Source organism: Haliotis cracherodii, unplaced genomic scaffold, assembly GCF_022045235.1.
Source record: "Haliotis cracherodii isolate W230 unplaced genomic scaffold, xgHalCrac1.p SCAF_2, whole genome shotgun sequence".
Classification (NCBI taxonomy): Eukaryota; Metazoa; Mollusca; class Gastropoda; order Lepetellida; family Haliotidae; genus Haliotis; species Haliotis cracherodii.
The window spans coordinates 44,937,581-44,961,741 of record NW_027266275.1 but is presented as its reverse complement, the minus strand read 5'-3'; the positions used below and the strand labels follow the sequence as shown (position 1 = coordinate 44,961,741).

General features: G+C 40.5%; 1 protein-coding gene across 3 annotated transcripts in view; it reads right to left on the bottom strand.

The window, feature by feature from the left end:
- Positions 1-24,161, bottom strand: part of LOC139469159 (nucleolin-like) — a 374,233-nt gene that overhangs the window by 197,168 nt on the left and 152,904 nt on the right. For all 3 annotated transcript variants that reach the window (XM_071251294.1, XM_071251292.1, XM_071251293.1), the window contains one exon: positions 1,432-1,549. In XM_071251294.1, the coding sequence (XP_071107395.1) occupies positions 1,432-1,549 (118 nt within the window). The remainder of the gene's footprint in view (positions 1-1,431; positions 1,550-24,161) is intronic.

Below are 24,161 nucleotides of genomic sequence, written 5' to 3'. Positions count from 1 at the left end.
TTTTTTATATAATTCCCTATTATCATATACGATTAGGTCAGGGTGTTCAAGAAGTTGATTTTTGTATCAATTATTATATTTCTTCTATTTCGTGCAATATTTATATCTTAAGTTTCATTTTAGTTTCGTTTAACATTCCACACATTCTTCCTTTTGTCGTGCAGGGTGCAATCTTAATCGGTTAAATAAGTGATGTTTTGAGGAAAAGGAGAGTTTCATCTGTCATTGTGCAAACTGAATAGAGTTATCACCCCTTCTGAATATTTATTTTGACATATGAGTTACTTTGTAAACTATTTTCATTTACATTGTAAATCAGGTGTCTAATGTCAAATGAACTCATGGCAAAACCATAACGTGTGGTGCAGTAGACTCAACCATAACTCGTGAAATAAACATGATCGACAATTTAGACTAATTTCAAGTTCACCAAGCCATGCACTGACCGAGCAAATTAGCAAAATACACAGATGTGTTTCATGTTATGCAGTTGATATATGCTGAAGAGTATACAGTCGTGCCTCGTTTATACGGACACTTGCGTCATTTCACAATTCGTCCGTATAAACGAATTTCCGTATAACTGAAACCAGCTTCTTACTGGAAGAGTTACTTCCCTTTAATTATGCAACTCATGATTACATGTACAATAAAAAAGCTCGTCTCAAACTTAACTCAGTGTCACTTGGTTAATTGACTCCTCACGAATAAAAGGATTACCACCAGCGGAAGTGTATTGTCCGGATAAATGAGACAATTTTGTGTGCATTTCAGTGTTTTGTGTATGAAAATGACTGTCCGGTTCCGGAAACTGAATTTCCGGACATACGGGTAAATTTATATAGTAATTATTTCGTTTTGAATGAAAATTGTCCGGGAACCGAGGTTTCCGGATATCTGAAGTCCGTATAAGCGGGGCATGACTGTATAATAAAACAATCTATTCAGAAATACTTATCTCAAAATGCACCTTTTGATTCACTTCCAGGACCCTGACAGCAAAATGCGAATTCCAGTATATTACAAGCATGTCTTACTTGGACCTCAGGATTAAATGTGCAATATCTTTTATTGGTTGAAATGTCCTTCAGTGAAACAGAGTTCCCCTTAACAACATGCGCTCTGGTCCCAATCAGCTGATGCGGCTCACTTTGCATGGAGTTATGCTCTCCAAGCCTCGTTTCGATCCAAGTGTGAAAAAGGTCAAAAGCTCAGGCTTGATCCGAATGATACCTTTGTTTTTGGACAGATATCGTAGCAAAACCAGGGTGTGCTTAACAACTGTATATAAATGAATATCTTGTATATATTTATCATGTTTACAAAAAAGGAAATTAAATTTTTTTATTTTTTTTCGCTGGTGATTAACTGACTTTATAGAAAAATATTGTTGATATACAACCTCATAGAATCTCAACTTCATGTACTTACGAACGTCTGCCAGACAGAGCAATCCTGAGCCTGATTTCAATTATGTCCTTTGACAGTGTTTTCAAATCCTCCTCGGTTGTATCTGCTGGAAGGTTCTTCACAAATATTGTCTGCTCATCTATTAAAGAAACCAATGCATAATACAACACAAACCTTTCTCATAATAGCTTATTATAAGAGTAAACGGAAAGTTTAAGTCTGACATTTTCGATTAACAAGATTGCACTGTGGTTTAAAATCAGTTTGTACACCTTAAGTTCCAAGCAGACTATACTGAGTGTAGTTAGTAAAATATTCCACAAACAGAGTTATAAATATCAAACAACAGTTATAATTTTTAATAAGTAAAATAATACTACCTCTAAAATCAGTGCCATGCTTGGGTTGAAAATTTATGGAAATAGTTACTTGACCAAGGGCAGGCATGACCAACATTCTAACTCCCCTATTTTAAAATGTACTTGCCCAAAATCAAGCTAATAAATTCAGTAAAATGTTACATCTACAGAACTAAGAATCAGAGATACAGTGTTCCCTCGCTACTGCAACTCTCAAAATAGTGCTAACTCTGTTATAGCGCGGTAATGAATGGCTCCCCAAATTTACTTACATTTTTAAGAAACTAAAGTTTTACACTGACACGATGTGGACTATAGCCTGCACCATGTCAACTTATAAGCTTGGCCACTGCTGAAAGACTGTATACACATGTTAGTCACCACTTTGATTTCGAGACGTTAGTGAATATGGACATACACAACCAAGTGGTGTAAGATGAGGAAGTAAACTGAGTATCTGGCACATAGCGAGTTGACTACGACAGGAATATGAAGTGAACTTGGCCCCAAAGAGCCTTCCTTCACTATTGAGCCCTTCAATATACTGGTAGCGCTTACCTGGTTGTAGTGTGGTAATGCATGACTACCAACATTTACTTACATTTTTAATAAACTCAAGTTTTACACTAATACAATGTTTTTCCCCTCATCTTAAAAAAACATTAACAGCAAGTAACAGCGTAAATACCAGTCAACAAATCCGAACTGAAGTATGGATTTAATCCCATTATTATACTATTTGGTTATGAAAAGGTGTTCATTGTTTATCTGGCCTAATGTTTGTAATTAATTTTATTCAAAAATTTCATTCAATATTTGTTTACATTCATTTCAGCAAAATCGTGTGTGAAGTGACACCTTAAAACAAACTTTAGTTGCAAGAGAATGGATACACATATCATAAATGTCATACTTTGACTTGTTAAAAGTCATATTTGTGGCAATTTGACAATTGTCAACATAACGTTTTCGCAATCAAACGACATGTAGCACCTGAAGTCCCTATACGGTGACTGGTCAAATTGTTCCATATGCAAAAACATCCTGCAATAGCAATCAACTGTACCCTAGTGCTACGCTTATGGTTCTTTCAACATTTTGTAAAATAACACGATATTGGAATATATTACTGCTGATAAAATAAGGGAGCGACCATTTGATTTCTATGGGGGGGGCCGGAAGTATTTACAAATGAATAGTTTGTTGGAGATAATCAGTAAAATAAATAGAATGTTTACTACTGTTAGAAAAATGAATAGTTTGTTTCCAGATATAATTTTGCATGTCATTGCAACATTTATCTATTAAATTAAAGAATTATTCCAGCATTATAAACGTAAAAATTTTCCGCCGCCTTCGGCGCAACATCACTATTACTTTAATCTTATTTCTGTATATGAAGTTAATGGCTTCAGTTCAGCACATTTTGCTATTTAAATGCATGTACAAATATTCAGGCGTCCAATTTAACAATTTCCAAAAAGAAATAACCAAGCTACAATGTTGTAAAAGAACACATTTATTCACTGATAAATGTTGAACATATTTATATTGTGGTTTGTTTGAGGAATGGTTTGAAATACAAATAAACCATATATATTAAATGAAAAGGTATCGGTATGAACAATTTTCACCAAAATCCTTCAAATAAAACTATATTATATGATCTTTGGATATGACCTGGTCATAAGTGTTTCTGTTGTGATGAAACATCTATTTGAACACGTCAATGCACACCATCATCCTTTGCTGGAGAGACACGTCTTGCTCTGTTTTTGCTGTATACATTGTCTGATTACAGTGTTCGTATGTTTCAGTTCTACTGTTCCGACATTTGTGTCTAATGACAAAGCCTGTCCGAACATTCTCTTCAAGACTGTTCACCATTGATTCCCCACCAGTAGTGTACATAGAGATAGACAATTGTCCTCTCACCAGATACCCCAATGTTATTCAGATGAATGAACGAGTATATACACTATTTGCTTTAGTGTATGGCAATGGGGGTCATTTCGTGGGATGTGTGTGTGTGCCAGGCAAAGGTTGGTACAGTTACGATGGCTTGGAAGTATACCACCGATACGGGCCGGGACTAAAGAAACAGCTATTACCGCGTCCTCCACCAGGCTACAAACAGGACTACTGTATATATGTCAGGGAATGAAAAAGACTATTATAACGGGTGTTCTATAGCTGTTCATGTTATAATACACCACAGGCTGCATTTGCTGAAATATGATTGCATATTTTACTCTATAATAAAATTGCAAAATTACCATCTGAAATGAATAGTTTGTTCAGCTGTATGTTACAAAAAAATAGTTTGTTAGAAATGGCTTCAGAAAAAAATAGTTTGCTGAGAAAACAACTTCCGGCCCCCCCCCATAGAAATCAAATGGTCGCTCCCTAATAATTTAAGATACAATTTCTTTCGACCATTTCATCAAAATTCTTTGAAGTTGTATCACTGGGTGAAATAGTTCATCAAAGCTAGGCCTAACAAAGCTTCAAAAGTTGGCACTAGTTCTTATTTGCATTACAAATTAAAAAAAATGCAACTTTCCGTCATTCAAGTTCCAAGAAGCGTGTGCCATATATGGATGTGTTACTACGTTTTAGCAATCAAACAAGCCTGGTTCTCATTGTTGACCTGCATGTCATCAAAGAATACTAATCCTATTGGTTGACTGGTGTAACTGTATGCATAGTAGATTGCCAGTCTGGGACACAAGCGAACTATTAGCCAATGAAATATTGTAGCATGAACACATCACTACATTCTCGTGAAACTTCACCCAGTTCATTTTGTGTGCTCAACTTGTCCACTTGCATTCTTGAAAACGTATATTACTCACCCAACATCTAAACTTTATTTGGCACAGCCGTCAGGCAATGGTAATTTTTAATCCCTGACATGGCCTATTGACTCCATGGCCTATTGTTAGGCCACATTTGTTTGCATGTGGCCAGTGCATAACTATTCACACATATCTCTGTTACATGTATGTCATCTAGTTTCCTAGCTCACGCTCTATGTCCCATTGATTAACACCCACAGGAACCACTCCTCTGGGCTCGTCTGCGTAACCGTTTTGGTTTTACTGGTCAACCACATTAACCAATACATGTTTCACAGGATATATACTGAAATGCAAAAGAAACATCACCATGGATAGATATAACAACGCGTGTGGTCTGACATTGATTAATGAATAATTTGCATACTCGTATATGCAAGGGGCCGAGGTATGGTTCTCAGTAGGAAGTGACAACTTGGAGACGATGGTCAACCACATTAACCAATACATGTTTCACAGGATATATACTGAAATGCAAAAGAAACATCACCATGGATAGATATAACAACGCGTGTGGTCTGACATTGATTAATGAATAATTTGCATACTCGTATATGCAAGGGGCCGAGGTATGGTTCTCAGTAGGAAGTGACAACTTGGAGACGATGGCTTGCGGTATATACAGTTTTACTTTATACATGTAGATATATACATACAAAAGACGCTATGTGCCAGGTCAGCACATAGTCGTAGTGGTTGTTGTCTAGGTGACCTGGAGCACCCAGCCTAACCATAGCTAGGCTAAGGGTAAGACCTTTCTTTCTCCTCTATCTCTCTGGACCAAGTCTTATATATATAGCCAAGGTCACCTGAAATTTAGTAAGTAATAAATATAAATGTAAACAGTAAATCATCAGTGACATACTTGCACATCTCGTTCAGGATGGCAGACGGTCGATGTACACAAAAATCAAACAATAGTTATCATTGTGTATAATTCTAAGAATACTACCCCTATTACATCATAGCCACAAATTCCCAGTTTGGCAATAATCACACTATAAAATCTTTATAGATTTTTCGACAGACGTCCTCTTCACTGCCAATTATCCCATAGTCTTGAGGTAAACCCTATCCCTTGTCAAACTGCATCTGTGCATGCGCAAGGCGGGAAAACATCACTTCTTTCCAATAACCTTCATCGACTAGATGTAAGATATATTGGGGAGGTGGAAGGGACTATTTCCTGATGTAATAGAGGTAGTATTCTTAGAATTATACACAATGATAACTATTGTTTGATAATTCCTATGAATATCCTACCTCTATTACATCATAGCCAGTATTTACCAGAGGGACAGGTGGGATCTTGTCATCTAGTAATCCCGGATAATTGACAGCATTAAAGTAAGGGAAAAAACATAGGCACAACAGGGTATGATTCAATACCAGACTTCCTGATTTCACCCTTGGCAAACCTGCAGAAGACTTGCCACTTGTGGCGTCCTTCCCATTTTATGATCTCATGATTGTTATCTGTTTTTGGTGGATATTTGACCTTATTTATATGATTCCCTCTCCGGTTGATGACCTTTCTGACATCACTTCCGGTTCTGAGAGCATTTATGATGACACTATTGGTTCATTCTCCTGTGACATCATTTGGGTCATTATGATGTCACTTCCGGTTCTGAGGTAATCTATGACGTCACTTCCGGTTCATTTGTCATTGTGACGTATCTATATACTTGTTGCTCTATAGCCAACAAGCATATATACTTATCTCACCTCAGGTATGATAATGACGTACTTTTACGCTGATGACGTGTTTCCCTTTATATATTGGTGATAAAACGTACCCTTTTACGTAATTCCGGTTCTGAAGTCTTCCCCGACGACACCTCCGGTAGTTATACATGATACGCCGAGCGACTAACAATGTAATAACCCTATCACCTTATGATCTATGATCCCAGATGTTAGCCAATGATCTGTCCAACCCAGTTGACATATTGTAACGGCTAACTTACCTTATTTTGAGGTACTTCTGGGGATCTTCACCCCCCCCACTAACTTCCACAGAACAGGGGGTGGATAGGCTACTGAGTGACTATAGCCGGGGATGCCACCAAGGCCCCCAGGGAGTATAGCCCCTGTAGATCATGTTGTACGTCTCGTAGGTAGAAATGAGTAAACATATTGTGGGATCTCCATTGACATTTTGATACCACTTGTTCGATGGAAACTGAATTCCATGAGGCCAGACTTGTTGCTAGAGCACGGATTTCATGAGCCTTGCAACTTCCCCATTTTGGTGTAGAGAGGTGGGCTTGACGATAACTATCAGATATAGTGTTCTTAAGCCATCCTGCCACAGTAGCCTTAGTAATGTCCTTTTCTGACGAAGGCTTGCAAGAGATAAAGAGCCGTTTTCTTTTCTTCCTGTGGTTCTGAGTAGCTGAAATGTAGTATCTCAGAGCTCTGATGGGGCATTATAGTCTATCTGGATGATCAACTGTTTTACTCAATGATGGGATAGAGTATTGTCTATGTCCTAGAGGCCCAAACGCTGATGCCTGGTTTTTGGCGATAAATTCTGGTAGTGATCTGAAAGATATTTTGCTCCAATCTTGTGAATGCGTAATAGATGAGATATCAATAGCGTGAAGCTCAGACACTCTAGCAGCTGTAGCTAAGGCTAAGAGGAAGGCAGTCTTTTTGGAAACTGTTAAAAGTGTAGCCTCTGCCATTGGTTCATATGTAGCTTCCATCAGTGCAGACAGAATGATTGATAAATTCCATTTAGGGAAAGTGCGTGGGATTTTAATGTCTTCCAGTGAAAACGATTTCATGAGTCGATTTAATACTGGGCGAGATCCTATGGTGAACCATCATGTTGTAGAACTGAGGCTAATGCTGATCTATAGACTTCAATTGTACCATGTCTGAACCCTTTCTCATTTCACAGGTGAAGAAGAAAATCAGCCACTATAGGTATTGTTATATTTTCGTCATGCAACCCTCTTTCTATTTGCCACTGGCAGAACTTTCTCCATCTGACATTATAGATAGCTGAGGAAGCTGGTCTCCATGAGCTAGCCACTGCGTCTGAAGCTGATTTAGAAAAACCGGAAACTTGCATCTTTTTCGCGATAGTTTCCAGGCGTGAAGGACGAGATTTGTCAGGTTGCCGTAAAATATGTCCGATTTTGGTTGGTGGAGGAGATCGTGACGTTCTGGCAGTTTGAGCGGCTCATCTATGAGAAGTGGAATCAGTCTTGGATACCACGCTCTCCAACTCATGGATAGGGCGTCGACCTGAAGGGCTAATGGATCTGGGAGTGGGCTGACGTAAACAGGAAGTCAATGGCTTAGGCATGTGGGAAACAAATCCAGGTGTGGGGTATCCCACGTCGAGGTTATCCACTTGAATACCTCGGGGTGGAGAGTCCATTCCGTGAGTACAATCTTGTTTTTCCGGGATAGGCAGTCTGCCAGTATGGTCACTTTTCCCGGTATGTGCCGTGCTTCTAGCCTGCAACTCACTGAGTCTGCCAAAGCAAATAAAAGCGTAACCTCCTTCAACAAAAGTGCTGACCTCGTGCCCCCTTGATGTTGTATGTACGCTACCACCGTGGTGTTGTCTGCAGCTATCAGTACCGACGAGTGGTGTAGTAGGTGGGCCCATGCCTTCATTGCTTGGACAATGGCTCTCATTTCCAGGCAATTTATGTGTAATATTTTGTCTTGATCTGACCACATTCCTTGGATTCTGACGTCGTCCATTTGTGCACCCCAAACTTCGCCTGATGCGTCTGTATATAGGTGGTGTAAAGGTGGGGGGCAACATGAGAGGGATGCCTGGCATAACGTTTTGACGCCAAAACCACCATCGTAGTTCCGAATAGTTGGCTGTGAGGAGGTTGAATTGTCTCTTCCAGATCCATATTTCTGGTGGTGTTCATCCACGCTTGTAGTGGACGTAACTGAGGTCTGTAAGTAAGATCTTGGATTGATGTCAGTGTGCCTAGGCAAGACATCCACCAACGACGTGACCTGCTGGGTTGGTCGAGAGCAGTTTGAATCTTTTCTATAGCTCTCAGATATCTGTCCTCTGGAGGTTGTAAAATGCCTTTTGAAAGTTGAAACCTCGCTCCTATGTACACGATGTCTTGGGTTGGTATTAATTCTGACTTGACAGGATGTACCAGGAAACCCAGGTGAGATAGAAGTTGGATCAGAAATATTGCGTTCTGCTTTATCTGCAATAATTCTTGATTGGCTGAGAGGAAATCGTCTATATAGCCGTGGATTCTTACAAGATTTAAATGAGCGAAGCCGATGATGGGGGTGATAATCCGAGGAAAAAGCCATGGTGCTATTGATATTCCGAATGGAAGCATGTTGAATGCGAACCTTAGACCGTTTACTGCAAAGCGTAGGTAGGGTCGACAACTCGGGTGAATAGGTACATGCAGGTAGGCATCCTGTAGGTCCAGACTGACTAGCCAATCTCCTAGTTTGAGGGAATTTCGTAACTTCTTTACTGATTCCATTTAAAACTTTGGGTGGACGTACTAGGTAATCTCTGTTGAGTACCTTTAGGTCTATTATCATGCGCATCTTTGTAGAGTTCTTTTTGGGGACCAGAAAAACTGGAGAGTAAAACCCCTTTGTAGTATCTGCCTTTTCTAAGATGCTGATGGCCCCTTTGTCTAGTAGTTCTCGTATTGCCAGAGTTGCGGCCGCTAACTTGGTCCCTACTAGATAAAAACGTTGTCCTTTGGGGTGGACTCCGGACGCTGTTTTTACCACTTCAATCGACTTCGACAGGGTTTGGCTGATAGATTTTTGGGTGTAGAGAGTCACGAACGGCGGTTACCTCTACCTCTGGTATAGGATAGACCAAGACCTCTGATTCTTTGGGACTCATGTCTCCCTCGGCTTGGTCTGGAACGGAATGAGTGGAGGCACGAAAAGACTCATGTCCTGACATAACACGTCTGCGTTTAGGCGGATCCGTGCGACTCTAGGTGTTGGCCAACCGCTTTTCATTAAGCTTAGATGCCAATGATATAGTGGAGTTTTGGAATCTCTGATTAGTGGTGCGTGAAATTTCATCGATCACAGAGGTTAGTCTGCCATTGAAGAACTGGGGCGCCAATATCGACTGAGACATCAAACTTTGTCCTAGTGGATCTGAAATATTTTGTCTAACCTGTTGAATAAGATGATTCCATTGAGTAAGCAGGAATTGTGTGGACATCCATACCTGTGCAGATTGCAGATCTTCGTGCATCTTCAGTATGTTATCCAGCGCACTATGAATGAAACCAACTTGTTCCAAATTCATCTCAACTTTTGTGTCACAAGGTTGGCCAGTAAATTCCTCACAGTTAACAGGGGGAAGTACAAGTCTGATGCCTGCTGCAAACCAGTTCATATATGTGCTATTATTTAACATCTGCTTGTTAACACAGTCAAAATCTTTGAATTTGCTCATCTTAACATTCATCCTGGTATTAGGGTGTCTAACCAGTTCAAAATATTCATCATCAATGGCAGGAGATGAGGGGAATGGACAATTGTGAGTCTTATAACAATGTCTCCCTTTGTGAGGAACAGGCATGTTAAAAGCTCTACTGGCAGAGGCATTTAAATCCGCATTCATTTTGTGACCACATTTTCAGTGAAAGATGGATATGGAAATGTATGAAAACCTTCCCCCTTTCCAACAGGATTTTCATAACCAGCCCTTTCAATAAGCACCGGATCCTCTGCCTCCTTGCTTGGGGGCTTTACAGATGGGATCAATTGATGGATTTCATAGATGATATCTTTCAACGAGAAGTCGTTTGGTTTGAATGTGAGCGTACTATTAATATTGTAATATACGTACAATCTTGAGAAGCGCCAGTAATATCCTCTCGGTCGTACCCCCCGGGCTCTTGCCACTGGGATGAAACGGCATCACGTGATGTATGGCTATCTCTCTGCTGCGATTTCTGGCTCGAGCTGCCAGAGGATTTTGCTGTATAACTAGCATAGCTAGGTGATGCATAACTGTCTGAGCTATAGACGCGATTCTTGCGTGTGACTGTAGCTGAAGAAGCACGCTTTGTATAATAGGAACTCTTAGCACGATTTTCCTCACTGTAGGGCGTGTAAGATTGATATGTCCGCCTGGAAGAATGGTGTTTATTTCTGTGAGATTCTCGTGCTACATGTTTCTTTTCCCGAGAAGCACGGGATGAGATAGTGCTATTGTGACTACTTTCCCTAGATACAACGTGTCTTTTGTCCTGTGAACTTTCTGACCTGCGACGATGTAAATAGGACTTTTGTTTGCTATCTGAATCATGTGACCTAGATCTTGTCGTAATTTTGAGATCTGCATGTTGTTTTAGTTTATCTATATCCTGTGATATCGCTTGGAAACGTTTGTCAAACATTTTTGAGATCTGCATGTTGTTTTAGTTTATCTATATCCTGTGATATCGCTTGGAAACGTTTGTCAAACATTTCAGACATGGATGTTGTCAGCGATTTAGCCCATTCAGTCATACTCAAGGGGGAGAACGGAATAGATTTGGGCTCCAATGTTTCTTTAAACCCATGAGTGACCAAACTACCCGTAGCACCGGGGCATAAGGCTGCGGTCCCAAGACCAGAGCTGGATGCCTGCTCCTTAGTTTTGGGCGGGTGGGTTGAGCAACGTGATTTTCCTGCAAAAGCAAAAAAACGGGTTCTCCTTATTCATCACCTCTTTTGAGCCCGTGTGTTTCTCTAAGGAAGTCAATTTACCTGAGACACAACACTTTTCCACATTTGATTTAGATTTAGTTTTGGTTTTGGTTTTGGGAGAGAACGATGCATACTTTTTGTCCGATGATCTTGTCTTCCTCCTGGATTTTGATTTGGGACAATTTAAGGCTTTATAAAGCTTGTCAAATTTTTCTTTTGACAAGTCTTTGCAGTATGTGCATCTTGATCTTGGAGTGCAAATTGCTTTTTCTACAAGTACTACATCTAGGGTGAGGGTCCCCCTTCGCTTGATGAATTCCACACCCCGAGCAGACTCCCGATGACGGTAGTGGGGAGGCATCCATACCCAACACTACGTAAACTAAATCTACCTACTTACGTCAACGATCTTGCTTCTTATACCACCGTTTCAGCAATCTTGACAGACGAAGGTCGTCTGCTGCAAAACTTGACGATCGTAGATTGTCTGCTATATCCAATGATGATCGTTGGTTGACTATTGTAATCTTTTTAGATTTATACTAGCTGTGAATTATTAACCGAAAAAACGTGTTTGGATTGATGAGCAAAAACTTTGCTTGTTGATCCAACACACACAGGAAAGAAGTGATGTTTTCCCGCCTTGCGCATGCGCAGATGCAGTTTGACAAGGGATAGGGTTTACCTCAAGACTATGGGATAATTGGCAGTGAAGAGGATGTCTGTCGAAAAATCTAAAGATTTTATAGTGTGATTATTGCCAAAATTGGAATTTGTGGCTATGATGTAATAGAGGTAGGATATTCGTAGGAATTATGGGGATTAACAAATAGGATTAGCATCTTATAAATAACAGCAATTAAGTGTTTCAAGGCATATAGATGTCATGGCTCCAGGGTAATGAGCCTTTGCCATTAAATGTTCTTCAGACAATGGGTGTTGTAAATCAGTCGCTATGACAGATATATGAGAAACCATATTTTTCCAAACACTGTAAGCATACTTTGAGAGATATCAAAAAGATAAAACTTGGCAAAACTGATCATCAGGGTTGAAATTAAAGTGTCCAATGTTCTTAAAGTGAAACACAACACTAGTCTCGGTAAAAATGACATCACAAGTCAGTATCTTGTGTGTCCGCCATGTGCATTGATGACTGCCGTGCAACGTCAATACATGGAATGGATGAGGCGATTGATGAAGGCCATGGGCACTTGAGATGACACTCTGAGGAACACCTGACGCAGTTCAGCTGCAGTTGTTGGCCTTGGTCGGACGTCATTCAGCCGTCTTTGAATCTCGTCCCACAGGTGCTCAATGGGATTTAAAATGGGACTGAGGGCAGGCCACTACATGGTTCTGATGCCATTCAGCTGGAGGAAGTCTCTTGTTGCTCTCGCAGTATGGGCATGGGTGTTATCATGCTGAAACTCGTGGTTGCGGCGACGTGCCAAATGAGGTATGGCGTTTGGTCTCAAGACTTGATCAATGTACCGAGCTGCTTAACATCATTGCCTCTCCCTGGACCGATGTTCTGGAAGACCACAAGGCCGACCCTCAGTGCAAGACCAATTCCACCCCACACTACGGTGCTCGGTGGTGCATCTGGTACGGTTGCTGGAGCCTGTATATGGTCCTTACATGGACTTGAAATGCATTGGCTACTTGCCAGGCGGTTTGTTCACCTTGCAATCGTCCAAGGGCTTGATGTCGCTGATTTCTTGTCAATCTTGGCATGTGGTAGCAATTCAATAACAAATGAATGTTATCCAATCTGGGTGGAGTTTTTTAGGGCAAGAAATGGGGGAAGGCATGTGCATTTCAGTTTGCACGGAACTCACGTGCATTGGGTTACCATGTGTGTTGCCGTGATGCGTTTGGGCGATCGTTTATATTGTCATCTGCTTTGGGGTTTTTATGATCATTTTCGAAAATTTGACAAAAATTACCCAGATATTTAAATGACAACTTGGGATGATGTTTCTTTTGCGGTTCAGTATACATTGTTCCATTGTACAATGGTCATTCATGTGTATCATGTTTTTGCTCTTTTGTGATCTGATTACTGTTTGGTTTCATGTCATGCCATATCTGGGTTTCTCATTGTGTTAGGGTTTTCATATTAATTACTTGTCAGCACTTATAAGGAGATAAATATTTCGTTTTGTAAGATTGGCGTGATGTTATGCTGAATTTACAGCGTCGTGTTCAAATGAAAAAATTCCATACATCCATTCAGCATAGCATCACGCAAATCTTACAAAACGAAATATTTATCGACATTGTAACATGAATGTTAATTAAAATCGATATTTAGGAGGAACTTATTTACTGAGCGCATGACACAACAAAACTGTCGTTAGCAATATGTTAGCAATCGTGCTCACCTTCGAAAAGATGTATGATATGGAGTGCCGATGAAAGCCTGGAACCTGGATAGCTAGCGATCTTGAGCAAAGAATTGAGCGCAGCAAGATAGGTCGCAATCGTGGAACCAGCCAAGTGACGGGATTGGCGAAGGAAAACCAAAAAATCAGCCACTTGTGGAGTGGTGGCCTCCACTGGAATGATGTGCCTGGACAAGCAGAAGGCCTGGAATGACCGCCACTTGTCATCATATAGGGAGCGAGTGGAGGGACGATGAGCTCTGGAGAGAGCCGCCGCTATGTTGTTAATCATCCGAAGGATGCTGAAGTGACAGAAAGGAGGACTCCAGACGTCTGGCGCCCTGTGCCGGAACGCCAGAAAACGAAGCATGTTGAGTAGGCGATGGTTGGCAAGACACAAAGGTGTCCTGGCAACTGTACGACGACCTACGTGGCTGGCAAAAGTCCGGTGAAAGCTGGCGATGATCCGGCGAACGCTGGCGACGGCCTGGTGCTAGCTGGCGATCCGACGAACAGTGGCGACGGCCTGGTGATATCTGGCGATGCAGCGAACATTGGTGACGGCCTGGTGATAGCTGGCGATCCGGCGAAGGCTGACGATCTAGCAAGAGCTGGCAGCGGTCAGGCGAATGCTGGCGATCCGGCGATCGCAGGCGTCGGTCTGGCAAGCTCTGGCGACGGCCTGGCGAAAGCTGGCAAAGATTCGGCAAAAGCTGGCGACCCAGCGATCGCTGGCGACAGTCTGACGATAGCTGACAACGATTCAATGAAACGAGGCGCTGGCTTGTGATGATCCGGTGATAGCCTGAAGACGATCAGGAGACAACTGGTGACACTGTCCCGGCGATAGCTGCCGACGGCGCTTGACCTTGGTGGAGGCAGCAGTGGTGTCGTCAGGAGTATGAGATCAGCGACAGAGACCAGAAGAACGGCAGGACGAAGTATCGGACGATGCGCGGGAACAACGACCCGGCGACTGGCAGGATCCATGCTGACTGAGGGCAAAAGCAGATCGTCTGGACGATGCTGAAGTAGTTGCTCCCAAAACACAAGATGCACTAAAGTTAAAATGGCGACCAAGGCACGAAACTTGCAGAGTTATGCAGTCACGAAAGAAATCGTATTACAAGCTGTAAACAGCAAACGAGCAGATATTATCCAGCTGGAAAGGATATATGGGGCTAAGGGGGATAACTAGTGAATGCCTAGGCACGGGCTGTGGTCTGCTTAAACTGTCTTTTCGTTCCAGTACTGTCTGTTTGTATAAGGTAGGGAAGCTAAAGCACTGTGTAGCGTCATGTAAGGTAAAACACAAATAATCAAAATTGGAAAAGACATACATACTGTTTGGCCCCTATACAAGATAGTGTCAACTCGCCTTAAACTGAGGTGGTGACGAGACGTCAAACATGTGCGAGATTTTAGACATGCAGCTTAGTTGGGATGGAAAAAGTTGTTTACTGTTACAGTGGAATTACATTTGTGAAAGTGACCATGGGAATTAGCAAAAGAATTAACCTGGAAGTTATTCATGGGAGCAGTGGACAGTGGCAGGATATTTGTATCTTGGACAGGTACCAAATTACTTTCCTTAGCGAGCTGATGCTGTCCCTGAAGAATGTTCAAATAATGTCGTTTTTGAGCCGAGCTCGAGTCAATGGAATAAGACTTCAACGATTCATTGGTTTTGTGGCCGTTAATTTTGTAAATCTCGCAATTTTCAATACCTGTGTTTGACAGCAAAGTGACGGCAGTTGCCCGAAGACAATGGTTTGTCTACACTTTGAGACCAGCGTTGCTAGAAATTTCTTTCATCATGTTGCCAATGACATTTACACCAACTGGCCTCGTGGAGTACCCTTCAGTGTCGTCGACGTGGACTCATCTCTTGGGAGCCTGGTAAAAAGCACCATTGATGGGACTGAGGAGAGACATTTATTTTTTTAATGAAAGTACAGGACAGAATTGGTCCTATGTTGCATAAATGCGTTTGTTGGGCGTTTGAGTCTTTGAGGTCCCCTTGTGATTTTTTGTGACTTCAGAGTGTGTCATTTCAATAAACTCGAACCCTAGTTCATCAGTGGATACACGAAAGGAAGATGCAGTTAATTCCCTGTCTTTACCACAACGAGCGAAACCGAGTGTAAGGTCGAACCACACTTTACGAAGCAAGCCGGAAGGAGTTTCCGTATCCAAACTTTCACCAAAAAAAATTAAATCATTCTCGGGGATAGCAGCATGATGTGATGTCTGGTCAAGGCCATTGCGCTTAAGTTTTTTTTATCATGGACAGAAAAACATTGTTTGCAGTGTGAAATTCCCGGTCTTGGATAATGTTTATGCTGCGCTCAAATGGCGGTCCCCTGATGTGCCTGTGTATGGCAGCACGCAACCCAACAAAACTTGATTTTGAGTAAAGATCTCCTTCAGCATTTCTGACTTTGGCATAAGAAAATCAGTCTCTCATTCGGCTGAGAAGCAGGAGGCTCTTGTACTTTCGTTCAAAACCTCGGAAACCAAGCCATTCTGGAAGTGAAAAGATTGCCTTGTGATTGCGTTGTGTTTAAATGAAATTTCCTTACATCAATTTAGCATAACATATCTCAAATCTTACAAAACTAAATATTTAATTTACGTTAAGATTTTGGTCAATCTCATTACATTATTGTCAATTTTTGCGATGACACATTGGTTATGATTTACATTGCTATCATGGTGTAAGGGAGGTAACTCTCACCTGTACTGCTTTTGCATCAAGGGACGCGAAGCGGTCACTGGACGCTTGAACTTTGGGCTCTACGGAAACGCTGGCTGTATTTCCTAGTTCAGGGGCCATCTCAGAACAGGTTTTCAGCTTCAGCAGCTGTTGTGAGTAATAATGATAACAAAATTGGGTGGGTGTATGAAAGTCATAACTATTATAGAGTTGTAATAAATGTTTTTTACTTTGTTAAAAATTGATTTTGTTTTGTTTTTCCCTTTGGCCAAGCCAAAGAAAATTACATCAAGTATGATTATGATTGTGTAATTAATGGAAACAGGTAAATTTCATTTACCTTCAAATTCTTGAATTATCTCAGAAAATCTCGTCGTCCTATTCACTCAATATTTCATCGAAATCTCTGATGTGGAAGTCAGGGTAAATTTCCATCTGTTCCTCCATGCTGATGATTTCAAAACTAGTTCCATTAATTAATTAAATTTCAGTGATGAAATTCAGTGATGTTATGCTCATTCGGCAACACATTTTAACCAATCAGATCAGGGAACATACCTACTTTTATGTTACAATCCACATTACATCACGTGGAATATATCACCCCCCTAAGTTCGTCACTTACATTCAGTCATTCCAACCATATCATATATTTCCCATAAGCTTTCCATTCGACCTGGACCTGGGTCATCAACAGGCTACCCAGTCGCTGATATTTGTCTGTCGCGGTCAGGTGCTCTAGTCATGCCGTTTGTCTGTCCAGCCAGGCTACCCTGGCAACCAGGGACAAGTAGTCAGGGTCCGAAATCCCTGCTTGTGCAGCTTGGCTGGAAACAACGCAAGGAGAATCCCCCTGCCAAATCTTTTTTTTTTTTAAATTTGTAATAATAAATTGTCTCTGTACCTTAATATTGTGTTTGTTGATTGTCATTATAAAACCAAGGTTATCTATATTAATGAAATACAAATATTTGATAACAAGTGATGAAATAGTGTCTGTTGAACAATTGCATTTTTCAAAAACAGGTGATTAGGTGTATTCTATTAAATATAGCAATTTATTGAAATTCTGACTGCAAAAGTTAAGCCGTATTTTTGAGAATGGTGATTTCAAAAATCAAATAAAAAAATCTGTTTCCATGCTCATTTGCATTTCAAATGTCATCAAAAGTAGCATATTTTGAACATTGTCCCAAATTCACTTTACAAAACATTTTTGCAGAAAATGTTAATTGAATGAAGTTTACTGATCAATACAAAATTTTCACCACAATAATCTTTGACCCCGTATACATCACTTAACATCAGACTTGAACACAAATCTTAATGCTGAACGCTTGCTGTTCCATCAAAGGTCTCATCATTGTCATTTAGAATAACCTCCATTACTTTCGTCCTTGACTTTGTACGCAATGTGTTTACATAAAGTTCTGTACGCGCACAAGAGGACCATTTAAAGGGAAAATGGTGAAGTATCTTTTTGCACAGTACTTCAATTCTAATAGCTATAGTGTGGTAACACTACACTTATTGATAATAACATTTATTGGGCTTGAAAAATGTCTTTGCATGTCACACGAATGCTATTTGTGTTCAGGTAGAAATGGCATCTTTTATCATAAGAACAAAACACCATCTCACAATGTGATCATGAATTCCTTGTCACTTCTCGATGTTGTGATTATCAGTGGCTTGGAAATCCCTTTGACGTCACTGGGAAACACCACACTATTTCAATCTCTAACACAGATCTCTGCAACACATTTAAGATCTATCTTTGAACGTAAGTTGTTAAGATTAATCGTAGCTAAGATCTTTTCCAAAATCTCAACCCAGACCCAATATTACCGCACGACTCAAATGGTACTTTTGGTCTTTTAAGTACAATACCCGTAGGTGCTCTTCCCGCGTCTTTGGCAGTGCTTGCCCAGATATTGAAACATTTCAATGATCCCCTACACAAATAACTTCAAAGATCGAGCTTGACAAAAGATTTGGCGTATATTGTGCACGTAATAAAAATAATTTTGGAAAGACGCAATTAGGCAATCATATACTGGCTTCTTTCAAACATACCTAGTTGCAGTTATCAACAGTTGCACATCATATATCCTAAACTGAGTCATTGTATTACACAAATTAGTAAGTCCCAATGGGATATCATAAACAGCGTCCATCTTGTAGGTGCCTGTGAGGGCTGTATTGGTGCAGAGTATGCATGTTGATGGCTGTGGTTGGATCTTTGTGGGATAGGTGTATATATATTGAACAACAAAAGTTCCTGTGAAATTGAATAAGATTTAATGCAAAGTTCTGTTTTTTACCAAATCTGAAACGATTTCAGTTTGCAACAGATAAAAGACTCCTGTAAGTGTTCCAATGGTTTAATTTGCCATGATTGACGTAATGTTCACCTCGACGTTGGTACACTCGAATCCGTCAATCGCTGTGGCTGAGGTGAAAACGAGACTCGTCAGTAAATAGAACTTGTCCCCACTGCATGGCCATCCAGTCTGCACCACTGTAGACCTGCTTGACGGTGGTTTCCTGTCAAAATGGGACGTCTGGCGGGTCTTCTGGGGACAATCCCTGCACATCTGAGGCGACGACGTACGGTATGTGAAGATATTCGTCGAAGGCCAGGGATGCTTCTTGCAGTCTCTGTTGCTGGCTGGAATCGATTTCGTAGGTGTGTTTTTCGAATCCAGTTGTCCTGTCGATTATTGGTTTCGCTTGGCCTGCCACTCCAAGGAAGGTCTCTGACTGCATTTGTCTTTAGCCAACGTTGCCTTAAACATCAAATGGTGTTTCTGTGGACGTTAAATTTTCCTGCAACATCATGTTGTCTCAATCCTGCTTCAAGCATACCAATGGCTCGCAGACGCTCATTTTCGGACAGGCGTGGCATTTCATACTGTTGAATAATTGCATCATTTTGTTGTTTTTCTGAGTGGTTGTTGTCAGCATGATGCTAAACAATGCATATGGAATCCCGTTAATGCACATGTTTTTATACCCATTCTTGGGTAGAGAATGCATGGGACTTGCATAAAAGTCAACTTTTGCATGGAATGCATGCTTTTCTGTAGCAGTTGCGTTTTTGTGACTTGATTCCATACATGTACTACAATATTGAAGACCAAATTTTACTTGTTTGAAAAATACACTAAAATATTGGTGTCACAGGAACTTTTGTTCTTGAGTATATTTCTTTGGTCCCGTGTAGGACAAAATCTTGAAGGGGAAAGTCTTAGCAGTGTTGCTAAGATATTTTATCATGAAGTTGACATCGGAGAGATTGTTGTTGTTTTCTTCAATCTTGTTTCTTTGCTCTTCATGACTTGAGTTGATGATTGTTCTTCAGGATGGTAGACATATATAGTGATTACTGGATCGGGAGTAAGCTCAAGAGTTACTTCAGCAAGATTCTAACACCAGATGTAAATGCTTATGTTGACAGGGAATTGGCTCTTGGGGCAATCAAGGACAAAATTGGCATCACTGTTCCATAACGTGTTATGCACAACATATAAACAATAAACAACAAATACACAATGAGCGGAATACCTGCTCTGACAACACAAACACAGTGATGTGTGGACTTTCCAGCTCAGACATACTGTAAATCTTGAAATTAACGTGAGTGTGAATTAAATGCGAAAAATGCGAGTGGCCTTTGCCTGCATTTACTATACTTAGCATTTATGTCTCAAAATTGACTATCAACAATAAGACGGCCTCACTGCACACTTTGGATAGTGGAAATACCATCTTGAATACTAGTATAAACACAAACAAGAGTCATCAGTGGATGACAAATCCCCCCGGCCACCACATATTCGAAAAAATAAATCATCTGACTGTAGCTGTAAGTCTGTCCATATACAATAGTAGTTATTGAGCTGTCAAAACAATACTATGGAATTGGGAAAGATGTATTTCTATGACAGGTACACACCACTTTTAACAGTCTTGTTTGTTTGTCGTTTAACGCTGGACTCAGCAATATTCCAGCTATATGGGATTGATGACATGCATCAACCAAGTCAGCAAGCCTGACCACCCGATCCCATTAGTCGCCTCTAATGACAAGCATAGTTGCCTTTTACGGTTGCTGAAGACCTATTCTACCCCAGATCTTCACAGGCCAAAACCACTATGAACAGAGTCAAAATCAAACTTGAAAACAGAAAATATATAAAATTTGAAAAATCCTTAAATAGCAAAAGGCACCAGTTGACACCAGTCTTTGTGTGTGCGCAGTGAGTAGGTAGGCCAAGGAAACTGACTGTTGGTGACAGGTGACTTGGTATATTGATGTCTAAAAACAGAGGCATGACCACAGAAAATATTAGGCATGAAATGATTAATAGAGGAGCAGTTCATGTTTCTAAAGAGACAATAAGAATGCATTTGCATGCAAAGGATTGGCAGAAATCATGAGGAATTCCATCACTCCCAAAACAGGAACAGCAAGAATGACATTTGAACTGGTGTTTGGAATGAGGACCAAAGGTACAGAAAAAACAATTTACCAGTGTCCAAAATACAGTTCTAAATTTCATGTGTGGGGTGAGGTGTCTGTGTTGGGTGCCACACCATTATATGTACTTGAGTGAGTATGGTTTTACGCCACTTTTAGCAATATTCCAGCAATATCACAGCAGGAGACACCAGAAATGGGCTTCACACATTGTACCCATGTCGTGAATCGAACCCTGGTCTTCGACGTGACGAGCGAACACTTTAACCACTAGGCTACCTGACCACCCCTATATGTATTTGAAAGTAACTTGACTATAGTGCAGTGACTGTGTACACTGATATTCTACAAGGGACATCTCCTTCCAACAGCAAAAGTTTTGTATGGTAAGGGGATCTTGCTTTTGACATGACGGAAAAAGATTGGCAAATGATTAATCGTAGCCCCCACAAATATAATGTGTCCTTCAAACAAAAAAACCCGACAATTTTATTAGGATATTTAGAAAAACGAAATGTTTATATCATTTAATTGTAATAAGCAAAACATATTCAAAACAAACGTTCCCAAATCCCTAACGAATTTCCTACACATCAAACCCTAACCCTGAAATAACCAACTCATATTACATCAACAGAAATATATCATATTCACTATGTAAATAAACAGTTCATAAAATGTTGGACAATCTGTCACCATCTGTTCGAGTAAACCCACAAACTTACACAATTCCAACAAAGATGTCTTGCCATGACTCTGTAATAGCATTGTTTGTTATTATCCATAGATATACGTTGTATTTAAGATTGTATGTGAACTATACTCAAGAACAAAAGTTCCTGTGACACCAATATTTTAGTGTATTTTTCAAACAAGTACAGTTTGGTCTTCAATATTGCAGTACATGTATGGAATCAAGTCACAAAAACGCAACTGCTACAGAAAAGCATGCATTCCATGCAAAAGTTGACTTTTATGCAAGTCCCATGCATTCTCTACCCAAGAATGGGTATAAAAACATGTGTGTTAACGGGATTCCATATGCATTGTTTAGCATCGTGCTGACAACAACCACTCAGAAAAACAACAAAATGATGCAACTATTCAACATTACGAAATGCCACGCCTGTCCGAAAATGAGCGTCTGTGAGCCATTGGTATGCTTGAAGCAGGATCTAGTCAACATGATGTTGCAAGACAATTTAACGTCCATTTGATGTTTAAGGCAACATTGGCAACAGACGAATGCAGTGAGAGACCATCCTCGCAGTGGCAGGCCAAGTGTAACCAATAATCGACAGGACAACTGGATTCGAACAACAAACCTACGAAATCGATTCCAACTAGCAACAGTGACTGCAAAAAGCATCCCTAGCCTTCGACGAATATCTTCACAAACCGTGTGTCGTCGCCTCAGATGTGCAGGGATTGTCGCCAGAAGACCACAGGAAACCACCGTCAAGCAGGTTTACAGTGGTGCAGACAGCGCCTATGCTGGAAGGCCATGCAGTGGGGACAAGTTCTATTCACTGACGAGTCTCGTTTTCACCTCAGCCACAGCGATGGACGGATTTGAGTGTACCGATGTCGAGGTGAACGTTATGTCAATCATTGTGTCATGGGTGAAGACCTGTTCGGGGGCGGCAGCGTTATGGTATGGGATTGGATTACAGCAAGACAGAGGACCTGTTTGATAGTGGTAGAGGGAAATCTCAAAGGACAGCACTACCGCGACAAGATCATTGGCCCTGTTGTTCTATCATTTTGCGTCGTCATGGCCAAGGCATTACCTTTCAACATGACAACGCCTGGCCTCATATTGCTCGACTTGTTCAGGGTACTCTTCAACAAAACAACGTGAATGTCATCCCCTGGCCGGCTTGCTCACCTGATCTCTCACCAATCATGTACATGTGGGATGAGATGGATTGGCGCCTTCGACGTCAACCACGTGTTCCACAGACACTCTAGGAACTTCGAAACATGCTCCAGCAGATATGGACAGATATCCCACAGGACTTTGTGCGACGCCTGGTCCATTCCATGAGATGAAGATGTGTTGCTTGCATTGCAACCAGAGGTGGACACACACGCTATTGATTTGACATTTTGGTATGTTCATGGTTTTTTATGAAATCACGCATTTTCTGAAGTCAGTATCGCAAATTAAACCATTTGAACACTTATAGGAGTCTTTTATATGTTACAAACCGAAATTGTTTCAGATTTGGTAAAAAACATAGCTTTGCATTAAATCTTATTCAATGTCACAGAAACTTTTGTTGTTCAGTATATATTCTATTAACTTATTGTTTGTGTACTCCAAAAAGAAATAAAATAATAATAAAAAAGACAAGACTATGGGTATTTTAATGTTGAACTTTAGTAATAGTTGCTACATTTATAACTACCTGTGACCCCTTTCAGGATGTTGAAAGCTAACGACGGACCTTTAAATCCTGTGTAGTTACAAGAGAGCACCGTTTTCAAATCGCTCTTGTCGTCATGGTAGAATGGAGATACACCTACAGTGTTTGAAATTTGATGCAGTCCGAATGTAGAGGAGATACCTCTTATTTATAAGTTAGAAACCTCTGTTAATGCCCCTGTTTCAAATGTATACAACATTGGCCTTGCAAACACGAGTTTGCAAACAACTTTTAGGAGATAAACCTGTTGTGTTTTGAAATTTGATAAGTTGTTCTGTACAGTTGATACCACTTAATAAATTTCGCTTCAGCAAACTCACGTTTGCAAGGCCAATGTCGTACACATAATTAATGATAAAGGTTTCATATCATATTGTTTATTTATCTACCGTTAGTACAAATAGGAGTTTCATTAATTGCTCCGTTATATTGAACCCATTACATTTGCATACACCTGACCAATATTCTAACAAAAGGAAATATTTATAATATTATTTAATGTACCTGTCTATTACAATTGAATACCCATCGAATCATCTTCACACTTCACACGATGTCCATGCGAAAATGTCCTATCTCAAATGAATCTCAAATGAATCAACATGTCATTCAGACTCTTAAGTCTGTCTCCTTTGAAACAAAGGTTAGCTCCTAAAATATTCATGTCAGGAGACACTTGGCTCCCGAATAGAAAAAGGAACTAAGAGGGCTGCAATCTAAAGGTCATCACATCATCAATGTTCGAAAAAGATGAAAAACTTGTGTATGGGTTGCTTCTAAAAAAAACCTTTGTGCTACTAGGACATTCTTATCACAAGGTTGGATTTACTCATGT